Source organism: Phasianus colchicus, chromosome 2 (assembly GCF_987193195.1).
Source record: "Phasianus colchicus chromosome 2, bPhaCol1.hap1.1, whole genome shotgun sequence".
NCBI classification, from domain to species: domain Eukaryota; kingdom Metazoa; phylum Chordata; class Aves; order Galliformes; family Phasianidae; genus Phasianus; species Phasianus colchicus.
In genome coordinates, this window is record NC_143437.1 from 54,727,129 (window position 1) to 54,747,857 (window position 20,729).

General features: G+C 38.1%; 1 protein-coding gene across 3 annotated transcripts in view; it reads right to left on the reverse strand.

The window, feature by feature from the left end:
* The window catches only part of PEX7 (peroxisomal biogenesis factor 7), a 36,009-nt gene extending 15,520 nt beyond the window's left edge, over positions 1-20,489 (reverse strand). For 2 of the 3 annotated variants that reach the window (XM_031611017.2, XM_031611010.2), the window contains exons 1-8: positions 20,318-20,489; positions 19,615-19,672; positions 18,056-18,206; positions 14,558-14,635; positions 14,105-14,213; positions 7,078-7,184; positions 6,547-6,660; positions 4,372-4,427 (exon numbers count right to left, since the gene is read on the reverse strand). In XM_031611017.2, coding sequence (XP_031466877.2) covers positions 4,372-4,427; positions 6,547-6,660; positions 7,078-7,184; positions 14,105-14,213; positions 14,558-14,635; positions 18,056-18,206; positions 19,615-19,672; positions 20,318-20,438 — 794 coding nt within the window. In that variant the 5' untranslated portion in view covers positions 20,439-20,489. Of the gene's footprint in view, positions 1-761; positions 908-4,371; positions 4,428-6,546; positions 6,661-7,077; positions 7,185-14,104; positions 14,214-14,557; positions 14,636-18,055; positions 18,207-19,614; positions 19,673-20,317 lie in introns of those variants that run through there. The other variant, XM_090135728.1, reaches the window with a different exon arrangement.
* Positions 20,490-20,729: the final 240 nt, after the last annotated feature.

Below are 20,729 nucleotides of genomic sequence, written 5' to 3' on the forward strand. Positions count from 1 at the left end.
TTTTAATTAGAAATGTTTAATATTTATACAAACAGACCTGTTTATTAGAATAAATTAAAAAGAAAATACACAAACATCCCTTTGCGGTATTCTTCAACAATGTTATAATGCTATTAAAAGCAGCAGAAATTTGTTTTGCTAGAAGAAAGATACCATCTCAGTTATGAGGTTGCATCATGGGGTGAGTAACTCCTGTGGTCAACATTTTCCTAACTTCAAGACAAATTCTATCTTGTAACACTATTTTTTAAAGAAAGCTAGCACACACAGGCAGGAAAGTGGCAGTGAATTTACAAAATGCAAGAATGTCACATTTATTGATATTTGTTATAATATTTAGCATAAAATTGTAATTCTTGTCTTAATACCAAAAGGAAGCACCTGAAAGAAAAGATACGCTTAACAGCGGTCTACGAGTCATTCTGACTTCCACAGTCATAATAAAGTTAAATCATAATTGAAAAGTTACAATCAGTTTTGAATTAGGTTAATTTCATCAGATGTAATGCTTAAGGCTCTGATTACCACCAGCAACTTTGCTACCAATGAAACTTCTTACAACACTATGGGAGTTTCCATTAACTAAGACATTCAAATTAACACGTTCTACTGCAGAGGTTTCAGTTTCATGCTGGAAAATACCAGTGATAAGTATTTCAATTATCTGGAAGATTATTTTTAGATGGGAAAAAAGGAAAAAAAAAAAAAAAGAACAATGGAGCAAAGCAAAACACTTTCTCAGCTTGAAGGAAAAACAAAAAAAATGACAAGTGACTGAAGTAAAAAATAAAAATAAGCTTATTTTGTGAGCAGCATTATACCAGAAGCTCTGAAGACTTCTTTGTGATCCAAGTCATTGAACGTGTACTTGATGGGCAGGTAGAGTCTGTGGTTCACCTTAGCAAATCTGAAAGAAGCTTTATTTAGTGCAGAATAACTTTCAACAAAAATTGCCTCTTTACCTCATAGGCAAGATTCTGTGAACACGTTTCAAGATCTGGCTTGATACCAGCTTAATGAAGTTCTTCAATTTATCAGATCATCTGTTTAGATTTGGGCGAATACTGTCTGTGCCTAATGCAACAGGATCTTTTTATACTGAAGAGATTCCAAATATATAAAATTATGATTCCGGTAAGAGATGACACTGAAGTTCTTTCAAACTGAATTTTGATAGAGATAAGGCTTAAGAACATGCACGCAGACCTAAATAAGTCCTGGAAATGTTCCTGTACTTTGCACGTTTCCGGGCATTTTAATGATTCATTTGTTTTAAAACTGATTTTTTGAATTAACGTGCCTAGTTTTTTTTGTTTTTTTCCCTTTGATTTCTTTCAAAGAGTAAGGAGTTTGTCTTGATGAAGGATCTATAAGACAGAGGACTAAATATATATCATTATACTTAAGTACCAAAAAGTAAAGTTCAGATCTACCACACCTTTTGTTTTCTCAGCTCCCAGCACGAAGTTGGCATGGGAACGAGTTTTCAATAGTTTGTGCACATAAGCAATCATAATTTTTAAAGGACTGCCATGCCATACTGTTCTATGGATCACTACAAAACGAGGCTAAAAACCAACAAGTCTTGACTAGATTCTACAAAATATAAAATTAATGCCATGCACTGGAATCTCAACTTCTTTTGCCTATTTATATATTTGTCAAGTATTTTTCTTATTAAATTGAAACGTGCATAGTCTTGCGCATACAGTCATGTCCCCGCATGTGTATGTATGTGCAAGTCCATACATGCCAGAATGCATGCATGTATGTAGGGAGTGTTGTGCATCCATTCAAACTCAGAACATTCCTCAGAGAACTCTACTTCTTACTCCTTCTTGCAAATGACAGTCAAGGTTATGTGGTAGAGGTTCATCATAATATTACACTCTTTAGAAGAGACATTCCCAAAGCATCGCAGTGACAAGTTTCCCCCATTATACACAATATTTTACTTGTGCTGTATTTTTCAAGGACTTCCACCTGCCATTCACTCATGCTAAAACCAGGAACTAATGATTTTAGAAATATAATTATTTAGGAGTTTTCATCTCTTCATCTCTGATCCTTCTCTCTCTGGTCACAGCAACTAGTTGTTTGGACAGAAGAATTACGCCAAGAGTAAAAACACGGCATTCTGTGAAAATGTCTCCACTCCCTGCATTTACAGGCACCACGGTAGATGAGGTACAAGTTCTCCCCATCTTTGCTGAAAGCTTCGTAAACTAAATGTCAGAGCTGAAAATGCACTAGATTTTGCATGAAGCAAAGCTAGACTTTACATGAAGCGCATCAGTGCCAAACCTGAAGGATATACAGTTGGTGTCAAAAAGGGGAAGAGCAATTGGATGCATTAAAATCACTTAAATGCATTGGCCATTTATTGTGGTGATTATCAATCATACTGTACAGACAAGGCCACTGAAAAAAAAAACAATCACCACTTTTTATTTTGGACTTTGAAGCCTTTTGAGAAACCATACACAGCAAACCAGCTGGCACCAAGTCTGTAGAGGACGCTAAAGAAGATCACATAAATAAACCTCCACAGACTGCTGTGCAGTATCATATGACAAGTAAGCCTTAGACATAAATAAAATTAGGCATTTTATATAAGACAGAATGCTAATACAGCAGTCTATAAGGTTATATACGTACAGACAACACAGCACTAAGACTGTCAGACTCCTGGCAGCAACCACACAACAGAGGATTTCACTGGCCAGGCACTACCCCTTATTACACTAAGCAAGAGAATAAGAATTAATGTAAACTTAGGAAAAAGCTCTCAAGAATCTTTGTCCTTAGCAGCTCACCATACTGGAATGTGACAAAGGATAAAGGGTCCTCAGGAAAGAGAGGCAATGAAGGTGGCAGTGTCCCACTAAATCTCTACAATCCCCTAAGAGGCTACAGCTGTGCAGCTGCACATAGACTTCTTATCACCCATTTGCTTCCTCTGCTGCATACAGGTATCAGTCTGCTTTCAGAGGGCAACTCAGAAAGCCTCTAACATAATGCTGTTCTGCACACACTTCTCTCATTCTCACACCTTTACTTCTCTTCAGGTTACAGTCACTCCTTCCTAACATTTCTCTACTTCAAAGCCCTCCTCACTAAGTTACCAAGCCTGTTAGCAAACATGTTCTCCTTGCCCTACTTTATCAGATGGATCTTATGCCTGCCTTGAAGCATCCATAGCTCAAAAGAAGGCCCCATGGTTGTAAAAAAAACCCTGTCACTTCAGTGATTCCTGGTGTGGGGTTTTACAAACAATAATTATTTTCTATTTGAAAGCCATTATTCTCAGTTGAAAATTGCTTCACAATCTGAAGACTGACACAGTAGATATTATGTGTCCATATGCAAAAAGAAATAATCAAATATAACTTCAGAAATAAACTGGCTTAGAAATTTCCTTTTCCAAACCAACATGCAATACCTGATTTTTATACATTTGAATATATATAAGCAAACACTGAGTCTTAATCACTTATTTCAGATTAAAATTTAAAGCCTATGCTGTCCTGTACTCCCAAAGTATGTTATATCTAGGACAGCATAAAATGCAAGCCTTTGCATTAATAATTCACAAAATGAGATACAGAAATATCACAAACTATACAACTTTGGTTTGCTTTCTCATCAGAGAGAATTTGAAACCAGTGAAGTTGTCCATCTATCCTACAAACAGGTGCCTTCAAAATGTAATCTTTCTTGTACACCAGATACACCAACCTGTACACACTAAGCATTTTTAAACATCTTGTCAGTGAAAGAAAGTTTTCTCCTCTGCTAATATTTCTAATAAGCTTATCGATGGGTTTCAACATGGTTCCTCTTGTTAAGAAACAGAAAGCAGCAGCTAATTCGTATAAAAGCAGTCAGCTTTACTATAAAACACTCACCAGTGCTTACTAGTTTTACTGGGAAGCCAAGGGAACTTGCTAAGTACCATCTAAACAGCTACATACTGAGGAACAATACTAAAAGGCTTCCTTAGATACTGTTAGGGTCAAAAAAATTCATTATAAAAGCTTCAATAAAAATAAATCACAGAAACATACAAAGTCACCAACCACATTCATCTTAGAGATTATTACCCTCCTATCAGAGACTAGCACAGTTGGACACAACAGTGTGCAGCAGAACGATGTGAAAAGGCCTACAGAAAGCATCTGTCAGTGCAGAAAGAAGTGACTGACAGTTTTTAAGGAAAGAACCCATGTATTTTCAACATGTCTTACGATGAGAGAAAACATCTGGGAGCAACATTAACTGCACTTCACTACGTCTGTGCTAGAATTATTTTCTATCGGAAGCAAAATTAAGAAGGATTATCTATTCTATGCAATAAAAAAAATACTGTACCTCACAGTAAAATCATAGGAGCAAGAGGCCAATAAGGTTGCATGGAATGGCGAAAACTGTAAGAAGACAAAACAGAACAACTTTTAAATCAAAAAATCATGAGCAGATACAGACTTACAGTAATTAGAAAGTTACCAAAGTTTAGCTATTTAAGCTGCCTTTGTAGGCACACATGATGTTGCAACAATAAATATTACGTCAACAAATTTCCCCACCATGCTTTTAATTACAGGCATTGTTTTGTGAGATTGTGGTTGGAGGTTTTTTTTCATTACAGCACTTCTAAGTGACACTGCTGTAGAGTTAAGAAGTTTTAGAACAGTCATAAACACTCAAATTTTGCTTTTGGCTGACAACGTAAGTATCAACTTATTAAGCACAGAAAGCTTTAGAAAAGCTGTGTAACTTCAAAAGTTAGGCTTGAGCTATTGCCACAACTGGCAGGAGAGCAATGTACTTTGTTACACACAGGGTATCACTTGCTCAGGATTGTTATGTACAGCCACAAAAAACAGCCTGTGTTTGCATTTGCACACTGGGAAGGACCCAAGATTTATTTTAGGGAAAGGAACAAGAGAAGAAAGAATAAAGAAAAGATATGTAGGAACAATTAAGAGAAAGGAGAATTTCTGTGCTAATTATACTATCATCTCCTGATAACTGCAGCACTGAAGCAATCAGCGTGTCAATCTGTAGTGATGCTCAGAGTTCAGCAGCTAACAGGTGAATTCAGGATGGTGTGCCTTACTAACCAAGTTGTGTTATATTTAACACAATTGATCAGCCTCTTCTCAGCCAAGAACAAGGGAGCACATGAAATTAGTAGGCAAGTACTTAAAGAACACCTTGGCTAAGCTGTAAAATTCTGCCAAGGACTTGATTGTTTTTGAATATCAGGTTCACAGTAGCAAGTTTCCCACATTCCCCCACTGCAGCTTTGTTCAAATGTTTTCACACGAAGCAAAAACATCTCTTCAAAGCTGAAAAGCATTGCCACTGACCTTAAATATCCTACTCACTTTTAGGGACAGGATTTTCAGCAAGAGCAGTCAGCAGAACCAGCCTGCTGCACAGCTCTGTAATGGCTAGTGCCAGCACAGCATAGGGGGAGAGAAAATCTTAGTTTGGGTAGCATCCAGGTGTCTCTCATTGTTGCCTGACTGATGAGACACACTACACAACCATGGATACACTGTGCCACCTCTAAGTGCTGGCCTGCCTTCTTAGATCTTACACCCACAGAGGCCACATCTAACTCCCAGTGACAGCTATGAAAATCTGCTAAGATGGATTAGAAGTCACACATTCCCACGTACCTCTTCCTTACACAAGTACACATACACAGCCACTCCACTGCCTCCTTAAAACCATTTAAGGAATTGTCCTCAAAGTTGGCTGTGAAGAAAGTTCTACTGCTAACTAGCTCCTAAGAATCATTTAAAGGTATCTCAGGAAATAGGGAGAAATGATGGGCCATCAAATGGAAACTTATCTAAAGAATACAAAAATACCTTAGTTGGTCAGGCCAACAGTCTTCTAAGCCCAGTGTTTTGACTTCAATAAAGGCAACAGAAGATGCTATATAGAAAGAGACTGAGAATTCAGTCACTGGTCATCTATTTCATCCATACAATATTTCTAGCTGCTAGAAGATTATTATCAGAGAAACATAGAATCATTGCAGTTAGAGGAGACCCTTAGAGATCATCTGGTCTATCCCCACTGCTCAATGCAGGGTCAACTAAAGCAGGTTGCTAAAGGCTGCATCCAATTGGATTAATATCTCTAAGGACAAAGACCTGTGTTTGTGCAACTCCAAAGTAGAATAAATAATTAAATTCTTATGCTTAAATGGAATTTTCTGTATTTCAGTTCGTGCTCCATGCCTCCTACATTCTTATTAGATCCCACTGAAGAGAGGGCTAATTCCAGAAGTCTATCACCTCATGTGTCAAACTACTTACATCTGTTTGTAATATTTGAAAGCTCATCAATCTGCTAGGCATAAAAAAGTCTTTCAGTGCTAAACTGAACAATTTCCAAGAACTCTACCATCTAAAATCTTCAACACGTTTTTTCCCTAGTTCTTAGATCATGAAAAATAATATTGCTTAAAGTATATGCTTAAGGTGTAACAATTCAACGATAGGCAACAGTGAATAAATTGCAACTTACTTTCACTCTTCTGACAGCATAGGTATGACCAAGGAGGATGAACACTGGCTGCCGGACATTTCGCAAATCCCAGCCTTTCAAGCTGCAGTCAACTGCACCAGTTACCAGCAATTTCTGATGATTCCACACAACACAGATGTATTAGGACAACTTAAATATTAAATTGCAAAGAAGTTAGAGAAATAAAACAATAAGGCAGATCAAAAAATACAGATGAATAAATAATAAACGTGGTCTCCAGTATGTAAATTAAAGACAATAGAGAAGCGTGAACTGTCTCTGCTAAAAATATACTGCCCACTATGGAAAAGAGTGAGCAAAACTTCAGACCAGTTTGATCATTTATCTTTTGATACAATGTTCTTCTGGAAACGCGGCTAGCAAATGAGAGTAAAGGAGCAACTAGACCTGCTTTTATCCCCATATAACTAGAAAGTGCATTAATGTTTCAGGAGAAACAAACAAAGAAAAAGCCCTGCTACTTAACAAAAGTGGCTCATGTAGGAACACAGCTGACAAACAGGATTATACCTCATCATACTTGCACCAGTCACAGCTCAAGATCTCAGCCTGGTGGGCTGGTATCACGAGTCTGACTCCTGGGGCTTTCACATCCCAAATTCTTAAAGTCTGGTCACCTGAAACAAAGAAAAATTCATTCAGCAGTGATGAATCGAGTCTGGGATACAGTTAATCTGCTGGTATTTAGGTGACAACCATTTTAGTTCCATGAAATATAAATTATTATAGAAGGACACTCAAACCAGATAAAGTATGGATATAATAGACACAGAGGTTAAAGCAACATGCAAAAGTTAGTATTGCTCTTCCATTGGAAAGAAAAAGAAGTTCATTTTATTATTAACACTTCAATTACTTTTTAAAATTCTGATTTGATCAAAAGGAACTCATGACTCTGTGGTGTTCATTCAAGAGGCAAATGAAATCAGTACAAATTGTGTCCAAACATCCATGATTGGTACAGAAAGAATAAATCAGTATTGTCTAAACTAAAATCTTTGCTTCACATTGCTACTGAAGAAATTTCTCTATCAGTAACACTTCTGAATATCTTCAAATTGGTTATCATCAGCATGCAGCTTAGATACAAGCATTTTGATGCTTTTGAAGCCCAGTTGGTCGCTCTCCATAAAACAGGAGATCACAGCTCCTTTCAGTAATCCTTTCATTAATCCCCTATTTTACTTCCACTATTTTCAGGAGCAAGGATAACTGCTGCCCTGCATATATAGAGCACTCCTGGCAATGTCACACTGAAGCCCTAAACATCCCCACTGTGGTTATAAAAACAGCATGGCATATGGTGAGAAGAAACACGACTAGCAGGATCTTGGCAAAAATGGCAGCATGTCCATCCGCCCTCTGCCAGCCCTGCCAACTTCAGGACAGATTTCACGTCAAGTTTTAAGTCTTCTGAAGATGCAACAATGGACTTCTTCAAAACCTGTTATTTCAGTTTCATCAAATAACACAGATTTGAAGGGGAAACTCATATCTCACTACAGACAAAAAACATTTCAAAGCAAATAAATATTTCCCCAGGTGGAATAGAATGAAACGCTACAGAGATCAGTCATTATAGTATTATTATAGCCAAAAATGTTTGGAAAAAAATACTCAAGACAATAAAAACTTTGACACCAAAAATATAATTGTCCCAGTTCTTTCCTGTCTTTTAATAGAAAATTCTGACCCACAAGAAAATCAGTTATTTTCCATTTTTCCTTTCTTTATCTTCCTACAAAAATGCTATTCTTAGCTGCCATTCACCATGGCTGGCACTATTTGTGAAATACTTTTAATGGAATAACAGAGCACACCAGGTCAACCTTTCAGCCAATGGAACAAATTGAATTAAAGCCAAAGGCAAATACTATTTTTCTATTTAAGCTCTGAGTGAAATAATCTGTTTTTATATTTTTTAACGTATCTGATAAACAGTATAATCCTGATACATGTCGCATTTTAACGAATCTCTTTTTTGGCTTGAACATCTTTCTGTGACCTCAGAATACATACATATTTCATTTCAATTAAAATTGCTGTGAAAAAAAAAAAATCGGAATTCCCACATTCCCATAATTTCTTGAAATCTGCATTACAAATGATGTGTTTTCCCCATGAAAAAGCAGAATTAGGATAACTTATCCCAACTCAAAGGAATGGCATGAAGCTGCAACAGAGGAGGCTCAGGCTTGATATCAGGAGAAGGTTCTTCACCAGAGGGTGGTGGGCATGGAACAGGTTCCCCAGGGCAGCGGTCACAGCCCCACGCTGCTGGAGTTCAAGTGGCATTCAGACAATGCCCTCAGATACATAGCCCAATTTTTGGGTGTGGAGGCAGGAGTTGGACTTGATCATTCTTACAGGTCCCTTCTAACACAGGATACTCTTTTATACTATCCATAATAATGGAAAATACAAGTACAGCACACCTAATAAAATCATATTCACTAGGATTCACTTCCAGTTGGCATCCCAAAGTAAGCAACCACTGAAACAGCCAACATTTCCCCCACAAAATATTTCTATTTTTGTAAGAAGCAATTTCTCTATAGCAACAGATTTTTGCTGGTCTGTTAGATAATTATGATTCCAGATTTGTTTGTATATTATACTTGCCTTCTTTCATTTTAATGAATATTTGTGAAATCTTGGACGAATCAATAGAACTACACAATATATACTCATCTATTCAAAATTAATGAAAGAGATGCTAATCTACAAGTACATCAACCCCGTATGCGAGATGATGACTGCTAATGTGAAAATACACAATAAAGAGATAAAGTTTACTTAACATTTAAATTTCATGTAGGCTTTACATTGGATTTTTACTCACAGATGTATTTAACCTATATCCATTAATTATAAACTCTTAAGTCCCATGACAACAACCAGGCAAGCTATTATTGCCAGACAGTACAGAAGCACAATGTAAGCTATATAACATAGCTAGTTAGAAGAGTCTCCAGTTACCTCAGAGCAAACCTCAGTCTTTTATTCTGAAAAAAAAGTAAACTGCTTGAAAATAAAGGTGAAAATCTTTATTTCAGTGTTTTCTGAGATTAATAAATGCAATACTGAAAATTTTTTTCTTCAAAACTGGCCAACTGACCTTAGACTACCATATTATTAAATTATTCTCTACGAAATGGAAGTATTTGCTACATACCTAACTCTAACCCAACTCATTCTAAACAAATTAGTTCACTGCAAAAAAGCTTCTGTTGTATTTTTATTTTCAATATTTAAAGGCTGATTTATATTATAACATCCTAACATAAAATACTACAGCCCCTAAGCGTTTTATTTTCTAATATGTGCTACATACAACACTTTGCTATGGTTAGCGTATCCCATAAATTGAGGGCCAAACTCATTGCCTGAGAAGCATTTCAGCTTGCATGTTAGAGGTTCATTTAGGAAACCTTACTGAGCACAAGACATGGAAGAATTCAAAACTATGCCAGTATCTCTAGAAGCAATAAATTCCAAAATGAAAACAACCACCTCATTTCATTGCATAGATTTATGTAAGTGTGCAAGTAAATTATATTTGAATAGTTTGTGGTATAATCAGCAGTTCTGCTAACCCACATCAAAGCACAGTAACTGCACGGTTTGCTTTTTAGATGCTTCACCAAGAACTTTAAATAGAAGGCTCTTATTCTTTTATCTCTTTAAGACTGAGATTCCAAAAATTAAAAAGCTTCCCCAGTTTTGCAAATCTTCAAGCACTGTCAGCAGTGATGGAATGATGTTGGAAATGATGGCATTTATTCTAGCAAATTCAAAAGACCAATAACCAGAAAAGAACTCACAAGATCTCACAAGCAAAGAGGGAACCTCAGCCCTCTCACCCACACCTTTCACAAATTAATGGAAATAAAAACTTCCAGTAAAGCATTTTGAAACTCATGTCAAACTACTACCATAGGAGAATACAAGCTTATTTCCTACATTTTTTTTTAGGAACCTAAACAAACACAGAATCACAGAGTCACAGGGATTGCAAGGAACCTCTGGAGATCATCTAGACCATCCCCTTACTGAAGCAGGTTCCCTACAGTCAATTGCACAGGAATTGCATCCAGGCGAGATTTCACATCCTCTCTGGGCAGCCTGTTCCAGTGCTCTGCCACTCTCACTGTAAGAAAGTTCTTCCTCATGTTCGTATGAAACTTCTCATGTTCCAGCTTGTGCCCAGTGCCCCTCGTTTTGTTACCATTTCAAAGAATCTGGCCACACCCACTCGACTCTTGTCCTTTAGATATTTATAAGAATTGATAAAATTCCCCCCTCAGTCTTCTCTTCTCCAGGCTGAGCAGTCCCATGTCTCTCAGTCTTTCCTCATATGGGAGATGCTCCAGGCCCCTAACCATCTTTGCAGCCCTCCGCTGAACTCTCTCCAGTAGTTCCCTGTCTTTCATGACCTGAGGACCCCAGAACTCCAGATGTGGCCTCACAGAGTAGAGGTGGAAGATATCTTCTGAGTTACTTGTCTGCAAGCCCACTTCCCATCAACTCCTCCTTTTGCCTTGTGCTGCTTCTGAAGGAGCAATATACAGTCAAAAGCCTGCAATCCACATATGGTCCAGGAACTGACATATAGAAAACATCCTTTTCTGGAGAAGCTTCTCTTAGGGCAGTACCTTTCCCATTAATTTAGTTGAAGTACACCTTCCCCAGTTCATTCTCTTACTCATTCAGATCCTGAGCTTAGAAAGGGATGCCATCGGCTGATTTCTAGACCTACAGCTCGACAACCTCTCAGACACACATTGGTCAATAAAGACTAGTAGGAAAGAAAACCAAGTTTTTAAAAGGCCAATCAGTATGCCATAACTGCCATTCTAAACCTGGACTTTGCCAATTCCAAAACACTCACATGTTCATCTGCTAGTATATACTGCAGAACACTACAGTTACACAGATGAGGGTAACATGGTACTCATTAATTACTTCCCTCTGATAAATTTAAAGATCAATAAAAACGTTTGACACTATAACAGATACTCTCTTTATAAACCACAGAACAAAAGCTATGGTTCTGCAATTCTGGAGGATCATTCAGTAGAACTGACTTATGTTTGGTTATTGCCTAACGCTGGCACTCTGTATGCACTATTCATCCATTTGCTCCCCAAGATATTTAAAGAAAAAAAAAAAGACACCTTCTAGGCAAATGACACAATGACTCATTAAACCCTTTTAGCCATGAAATTAGTTATTTATGTCATTTCTTTAATGACATTTTCCACATTGCTGTTTTATCAGTGTAAGGCAGACATTTACCAGGGCTATGTGCTGGTACTGTCTGTACACCTGAACATCCTGCTTATCAGCTCAGAAATTGTTACTGACTTCACAACAGAATGTATTTACACATACAGAATTAGCAGATTGTTCAGTTACTATTAACATCTCCCAATTTCAAACAATACACGATAAGTCAATTACTTGATAGCTTTTCAAGAGTACCAATGATCATACATAATGAGTACAGCACTAAAGTGATAATGTTCTACACATCCCTGTAAATGTTAATTGAAAATATATTAGATGCTAAATAAAAGCAAATTTAAATGATATATTAGACATAGTTGCATAACATAATTGCAATTCACTGGCTCCTGTACACAAAGTTAGTCTTCCTGTATGTATTCAGATCAAAGACTTAATGAACAAAATATACTACATGCAGTATTGAATTCTTTTTCAGCTGTTTTATATTACAGTCACAGGTTTTTAATTTTCTTCACTCCTACACTTTTTCTAGTCTCATAAATGTTTGAGAGGAAAGGCATATTCCAAATGCAAAGATTTAACCTTATCAGCTTCAGGCAAAAGTTGTCTAGGCCCACAGTGGTCATTATGAGCAGTTATTTTGCCCAGGTGCTAGTTTGTGAACACTGAAAACAGAAAACCTAATAAGTTAAGACAATATTAAACTCCTGCTGGTATCTATATGGTTCAAATAAAGACAGCAAAAGGGCAAGAGGCATGCAGAAGTTCCTAAGTCTCCCTCCCTTCTGCTTATTTTCAGAAAAGAAAAAGGGGAAAAAGACATTAACTTGAAGTTCCCTATATTTCACGTAATTTTTAGGTGCTTCACCTACATTTAGTTAAATCTGAAACATTTCATTATCACTGCTTTTTCCAACTACGATTAACAAGGTACTTAGTAAAATAATAGTTAAGATAATAAGACATTACATAAGTCAAAAATGAAGAAGCTGCAACATGGAATAGTTAAATTCTGGTCTGAGTACTAACATTTTCCATGGTTAATATCTGGGCGAGCATATGCATGTGAGCAGGTGCATGAGGTAGGATGAGAGAAGGGAAACGAAGGGAGAAAGAAAACACATTACAATTCTATAGCAGCTCAGCTTTCTTCAAAGAGGGAACCCTTCAGCAACATTCTTCAAAAAGGTTATTGTTTAAAGTATTATGTAGTTTAAAAAAAAAAAAAAGAGAGAGAGAGAGAGATGAAAGGAAGATCAAAAAGTGTCCCTCCAGGCACATTTTCCATTAGTAATTTTCAAGACTACACACAGTCACAAATGAAGAAACTGTTACACTTAAGGTGGTCAGTCCCCCCATACCAAAAGCATATCAAAGAAGAGACAAACTGTAAATTAGACATCATGCCTAGTTAGCCCTTAGGTTGAGACTGCAGTTTTTCTCCAGTACCAACTTCAGATCAGTTGAATTTCAGTTATGGGTGAAATTAAGCTCTCACTTCCACAATTTCCCTTAGAATAGAGAAAACCAGTATCTGTGTGTATTGATTTTCTCTCTCATTTCAATCTGCTTACCCTCTTGAGACCTAAATAATGGCATTTGAACCACCACAGAAATCCAACAGGATTGAAGCTAGAGACATTGAAGCTGGTAATACTAATATATTGACGTTTGTATTGAGGCAGTATCTTATTGGTCCCAGTTTCCCAGCAAAATCTGTGGCTCACTGCACCCCAAACTCCACCTTTGTGCTGTTGGACCACTGTAACATCTCCTTGATAGCAGATACATCCAGCTCAATTATAACTGCATTGGTCAGCAAGTTTCATAGTGCTGGCAGAGGTAGAAAAGTATAATATATGATTACTTTCCCAAAGAACAAGACACAGTGATCTCCAGCAGTAATGGTAATTGACTGCATTTTTCACAGGTCTAATAGACTGCTGATGCTTGAGACAATTTGATCAAAAGTTTAAGCCAGAACTAAAGCTTATAAAATATTTTAGCAGCCAACAGAAGTTGGATGAATGGATGACAGCTACATAAAGTAAGGAAAAAAATGTCACAAGTCACTAAAGCAACTGCTAGAAAACTGCTGATCCTTGTTTAAACAGCCAAGAGAACAATTTAAAGACGGTAATAGAACCTACAAATCCAGCTGCAGCAGTACATTTATCTTGCCTTCTGCCATTTTTAGCTATGACACATACTACCATCTGCTGGAGAAAGTGCTGAATGATTATAGGCATTTCAGTTGTTGAGAGAACTGCTTTACCATCATGTTTACCTGAAGCAGATGCAAAACAACCAGGGATGTGCGGAGACCATATAGTGCTGTAAATGACCCCTTCATGGCCTTTAAAGGTGCGTAAAGACTTTCCCACTGCTGGATCCCACTGAATAAAATAAAAAGAAAATTGTTGAGGTGCCCACGCAATGAGAAAGGAAAAGATTTAATGAATATAAAAGTTTGATGTATATAAAAAGGACTAAGAACTTCTTTTCATAGAATATCCCAAGTTGGAAGGGATCCCTAAAGGATCATTAAGACCAACTCCTAATTTTACCACATATCATGAAAAGCACTATTTCACCCAATACCAGCTGAAGGATATAAAAACATCTCAGTTAAAACAGAGCTATAGTTTCCATTTAAAATAGAGGAAAAGTGAATCAACACTGTTAGAACTATCAGCCTCAAAACAAATTGCATTTTTACCTTCAGCAAAAACCAACATACCAGCTTGGCTGTTTGATCCCATGAACCAGACACCACTAGCTGCTCTCCTCTAGTTTGGCTCCAGTCAACACTATATGCCTATAAACGACACAATAGCCCAGTTTAGAAAAAGCATAAGTCTGAGATTCTGGTCACCCATTAACTACATTATACATAAATACATTAATTCTAGTTCCATTAATTACACTTGGATTTGTAGATTATATCATAATCAGCTAAAAAACCACTCTGGTAAAGCATCACAGAGCTGCCAATAGTGCCATTTACCTGAGCAAAAATTAAATTTAATCTCTCAGTCTGGCATTGAAGGCACATACAGACTCAGAAAGGTATCCAAAAAAGTAAAGAAAGGGAAAAAAAAAAGAAAGGACACAATTCAAACTGATTTCTGATCTCGGATCCAATTTTATTCAAATATTTACATTAAGAGAAAGGAAATCAAGGTATCACTTTCCTTCCTACAAACTATTTCAGACTTCACTGGATCCAGCTTAAATTGACTGGCTTTAATCTATTTGCATATTTCCCAAAAGTTGAAGGCAATTGCTACCCACAGAAAAGATCACAACGCATCACCCGCAATTTTCCTTCTTTATTTCACAATATTCTGCTTCCGTATACTGAAAGGCTTATTGCTCCGGCACCACTTTGTGCTAGCTCCCTTGCGTGAGGAGGTTATAACCTAAGTGTACAAGACAACCATCCTCTATTTAACAAAAGCCAAATAATAAACTGAACAGTAATTCTTCTGTTTGTTTTTCCAAACTGTGTCTTTTTCCCCTTGGCTATTCTACCTTTGTCAGCTCACTATCAGTACCGCAGTTCCTTTTTCAGCCTGCCTACTCCTATTAAAATAACAATAACACAAACAAACATGTCATGCTCATGTTTTAAGAGCTGATGACATCACAGTTCTCCCAGGTGGCTCCTGAGCTCCTTGCTAACATAACTCTCTCTTCTTTCCCTGAATCTGGATGATGGTCTTGCATTCAACTCCTAAACTGGTGTCATTTGGCAATGCCCCAGAATGTATCACTACACAGTACGCCTCATTCATGCAATTGCCCTACAAATTCTGCTCACTCCAAATGTTGGGCTGCCATATACGTCTTGAAAATACGAATTTTCAAGAAAGAAATGCATACCTGACAAATATGTACCTGTGTCGCATACTTCACTTAGCCCCACACATTGGGCATGAATCAGACCTACTATGGAGCTAACACAAAATTCACATATAGCTTACAGCTCAGCTAAAGGGTATCAGCATGCAGATCAATTGAAGACAGGTTGTGACAGTGACCTGCACACACATGACAGGAATAGCTGTGGCTGCCCAGTAGTCTGCAGCTGCATAACAGATAATGGTACCTGGACAAACTTTCCTCCAGGCAAGGATTACAAGCCAAACAGACAACAGGCTCAGAAAAAGAGCTATTTTCATTTGGCATGCGGCAGATCCAGGTAATGGGAAGAGAATGAGAAGAAGAAAGCGTCAGAGAACCAAACAAGGATCACTTTTATTCTTCTTACTTTTTCGTGCTATCATTCAACATAAATCTACAGAAGCTTCAAAAGCAACTGTGCTGAGCAACTGAAAAGAGCTCATAACACATCACAAACCTTAACCATTAATCTTTCTTTATCTCCAATTGTAGAACGTATCAATGCATTTATGCTTAAACACTGTAATAAGAAATGTCTTCAGGTAAGGTGAAAACAAGATGAAGGAAAGAAATAAAACCAAACAGTAGTTCAAAATTAATTAGATATGTCTTGTAAAGTGAGTCTTTGCATTTAAGTACTCTACTGTCCCCTATTCCAGCGACACCTCATCGAAACCAAAGTAAATCAGACAAATTTATTCACAAGATTCAGCACTTATTAGCGCTGGAATAAAACTCACTGTCCTTTAATAGTAAAGATGTGCTTTTAAATTAGAATTGCACATTATTTTTGAGGGGGAGAAAAATCTCATTTAAAAAACAAGAAACTGGTCCCATCAGTGGAAACACTACAAAAACCAGTGACAAAACCATCATTACAAGTGTCAGACAGGGATTACAGATTAAGAAGTAGTCAATGATTTTAAAGAGCACTGTCTCTCAGTGTTTACCACAACCTATTAGTTATATTCCCACTGAGATCTATCCTCTTAATGTACACTTACAAAGAATCAATACAGAACCTTGACATCTCACAGTAAACACTCAGCCCATGTGTCCTACACTGTCTTTCCCACTCACGGTTGAATGCATCCACCTCCCCATGCTCCCTGCTAAACCGGGACTTGGACACGGAAATTCTCACTTCACAAACAACAGATGGTGTAGCAGAACCAAAATAATCCTATGGACAGAATTCCAAAGAGATAATGATAGAGACAAAAGACAATTTGGTATTATGCCTTGCCTACATCTTTCTATCAGTCTTTGAACACTATCATATAATCCTGATTACAACCACAGATCTCTCAAAATTCCTTATTTACACAGTATATGTATTAAGCCAAAGTGGCAAAATTACAAAGAAAAAAACATAAGACAGACAGATTGTCTTATAACTGCAATCACTCAGATTTTAGCCTCGTGTTTTGTATCTGAAAAAAAAAATGGATGTCTTTCTGAATACAAAACTGAATACCCACAGTTAATTGTTGACTACATACACACTAGCTTATTTCATTCATTCACATTTATTTCACTAAGATAAAGTGTTATTAATTCAAGCTAAAATTGATTGCATCTGAAGTCCAAAGACTTGCAAAAAGAAGTACAAAGTTAGAAGGAAAACATGAGGAAGAATAGGGTAAAAAAAATCATTTGGAGGAAGATAAGTATGGAGAGGCATAAAAGTCCTTTAAAATGTGCAAATGTATGAACATGAGTGTAGCATTTTCACCACCAATAATGTAAGGTATAAAGAAACTGAGGCATTAAGCAAATTGAATTCAGTAGTATAAAACCAAGGCATAAAAAAAAAAAAAAATACATGCTGTCCCAATATCTGACTACTGTTGATCTGAGTAAGAATTCAAGAGATGCCAGGATGGAAAAGGATAAGCAGATGCAGAAGTCCTAAGGATTGATATCATCTCTATCATTCTATATCCTCAAGGATAACTCAGCTATACACATCAGCTGTCTGATTTTGGCCTATCCAATAATGTCCTCTAAAGTTACAGAACGACTTCAGGACTTTCATACAACTCAATGGTTACTTAGTCTAGAAGGAACCACAAACACTATTTCTGAATGTATTACATTTATCTAACTAAGTGCTGCCTACTAAAGAGTGTGAAAGTACAAACGAGCGTGTAGAATGCATTAATTAACTTTATATTCAAAATAACATGAAGCTATAAATTCAAATCATGGACCCAAACAAAGTTTAAAAATAGACAACAAAAAACACTTTTGATTTTGAGTGCTCAAACATCACCTTTAGTAATTCAACTATTAGTCAGCCCAGCAAGTTTTTGCAGTTTGCCGGATTTACCTCCTGCGTGTGTTCCTTATAGACTTGCAGTGGACCTTTGGGCTTAGCTATATCCCAGATTTGCAGAGTTCCATCCCCGCTAGAAGTGATCAATACGTGCTCATTATTCTCACTCCACGTCACATCAAACAGGCCATCATTCCAGTCAAAGCTGAACAGAAACAATAAAGATATTTGTCCATGGGAAAGCATAACACAAGTCTGGACTAGCTGTGTGCAAAGACAGTAGCTTTTTTAAATCAATCTCTACCATTCTGAACAGCTTTGTTACCCATTTCAATTTTCAGTCAATCTTGTTAAAAGCAACTTACTGGATACGATGTTAACTTCTACAAGAATAAGTTGACTAAGGTCAGAATAGGTCAATTAAGTTAAAGCATAAACGAGCCAAGGATCTTCCATACAGAGAATGGATTTCAGTCCTAAACTGCTGGGAAATCAGAGGTGAGAGGTGCCACGTATCTCAGACTAACCTACCATCACCCCAGGATGTTGCTACAGTGATCGGAGCCTGTAGTCTACAATAACCATGGTAGACAAAGAAATAAAACTGTATTGGGAGGTCTCTATCCAATCCACAACACCATTAAGAATCTGAGTGACAACGAAAAACCAACAGAAGGACAGTTATGAACACATTAAAGATCTCTATAACTCCTAAAAAGGGCTTTCAACACACCACCGATTCATCTTGCAGGATCAAGTACCATGCGTTGGTTGCTCTGCAATAACTATCAATGACCACGCTGTTATCTCATGGTAAATACGAATTTATTTACCCCCCTTTTACTGAAGGTTTAACTCAGCTCAGGTTAAACTTTGTGGCATGCTGCAGTAATTACAAGAGAAAGCCATGCACACAGAAAGCTTCTATGGAGAAAAATGACATAGCTCGGTGCTCAGGAAAGCACAGGACTTTCCACCACAAAACAAGTGGAGTCTCTGGAAACACAGAAATGAACAGAAAGTTTTGCAGAACTAACAGCGTGTTTAACAGCTTCGGATAATCAGGTGGATAATTATGAATTAAAAACCGCTTCTCTGAGTTTTCTAACCTCTTGCTTAACACTTCTATTGCATTTCTCTTCTTAATCTAAACAACTGTTGTTTCAAAACTTAAATGAATGGCAGCTAAACACTAATCTCTCCTCTTCTACTACCCAAACTCCTCTCTTGGAGCATTCCATCTCCTAGAAAGGACTTCCTTGACTCATCCCAGCTTCCTGCTCTATTTTCAACCTAAGCCAATTTTAAGAGGATAAACAGAGGTGACCCTTATAACAACAAACAACTAAACTTTCAATTCCAAGCTAGGTCAGAGCTTTTAATTTACATTGCCAGTTTTCCATTAAATGGCTTACACTATGGAAAGTGTGAGACCTGTGGAATGCAAACCAGTCATTTACACCTCAATAAAAATACATGTATGCAGTAGACAATATAGTATAGAAACAATAATTTACATTGATAGTAATACCTTAAAATGTTTAGGTTGGGTTTTCTACAAATGACGATATAGGTTTACACCTTATTTACACAACAGAGAATATTTACGTTACCTCCTGAGCAGGACAATCCCAGTTTCATTTTGTTCCAGCACCGCCAGAGTTCCACAACCTAAAACAGCACAGTATAACCAAACATCACAACTCTTTGCCCACACCAAAGGCACTGCAAGCTCTGCGATAGCTCCTGTGAGCATAATGCAACTAACCTTTTTTAAGAGGCCACACAGCTGCCCAACAGCCTATTGCCTCTGCTGCTCTCCAAAGCAATAATTACATCAGGGCTCTCCTCCCGCAGTACACCTGTGGGTGAGGCTGGAAAAGCAGCACCTCGTTCACAGAAGTGCACCCTCCCCACGGGCCCTACGTTACAGGCATACCAGGATGGGCTCCTTTATACCTTTTTGGTAACACAACAGACGTAACTTTTGTTTGTGTTTATTTCCACTCTGTGAAAACTGGATCTTGTAATGCAAACGTGGCTCAGCAAAAAGGAAACATCCAAACCAGCTCTAACAAAATACGGGTACTGCTCTCTCTTACGACCAGGATGTTGCCAGGGAACTCCACGTTTAGAAACGTTACATGAAACGAAAGCTTCTAGGGGAATGAAAAAGCTCTAACCCCGAAGAAGCCAGCTCTGCACCCCTACCGGGATGGCAAAGCCAGCAGGGCCGGCCAAACACCCAGCACGAGGGCGGCGCAATCCGCATCCTACGGAGAAAGTACCGGCAGACGGCCCGTTTGCCCTAAGTACCTGCGATGCCGTAGTACTGCGCGGCGGCGCAGGCCACGCGTCCCGGCCAGTAGGGCGAGAACTCCGCCGCGTAGCCGTGCAGCCCCGGCAGTCGCAGGGCGCCGCCGCCCGCCGTCCCCATAGCGCCGGCCTGGCCCCAGCCCGGCCCCGGCCGAAGTTAGGAGGCGGCACCGCCGCCCCGCAGCGCGCTGAGCCGCGCCGGAAGCGCCCCGCCCGCCACGCTGAGGCTGCGGCGATGCCGCCATCTTTGGTGCTGGCAGCATGGCGGGCAGAGACCTCGGGCTTCACCAGCAGAGATCCTTGTATGAGCGAGTTTTCTTCTACCCGTGACGACTTGGTCTCGGAGAACAATGATGCATTCCTGCTATTATGCCTTTTTTTTTAAAAAAAAAAAAAAAAAAAAAAAGCTAAA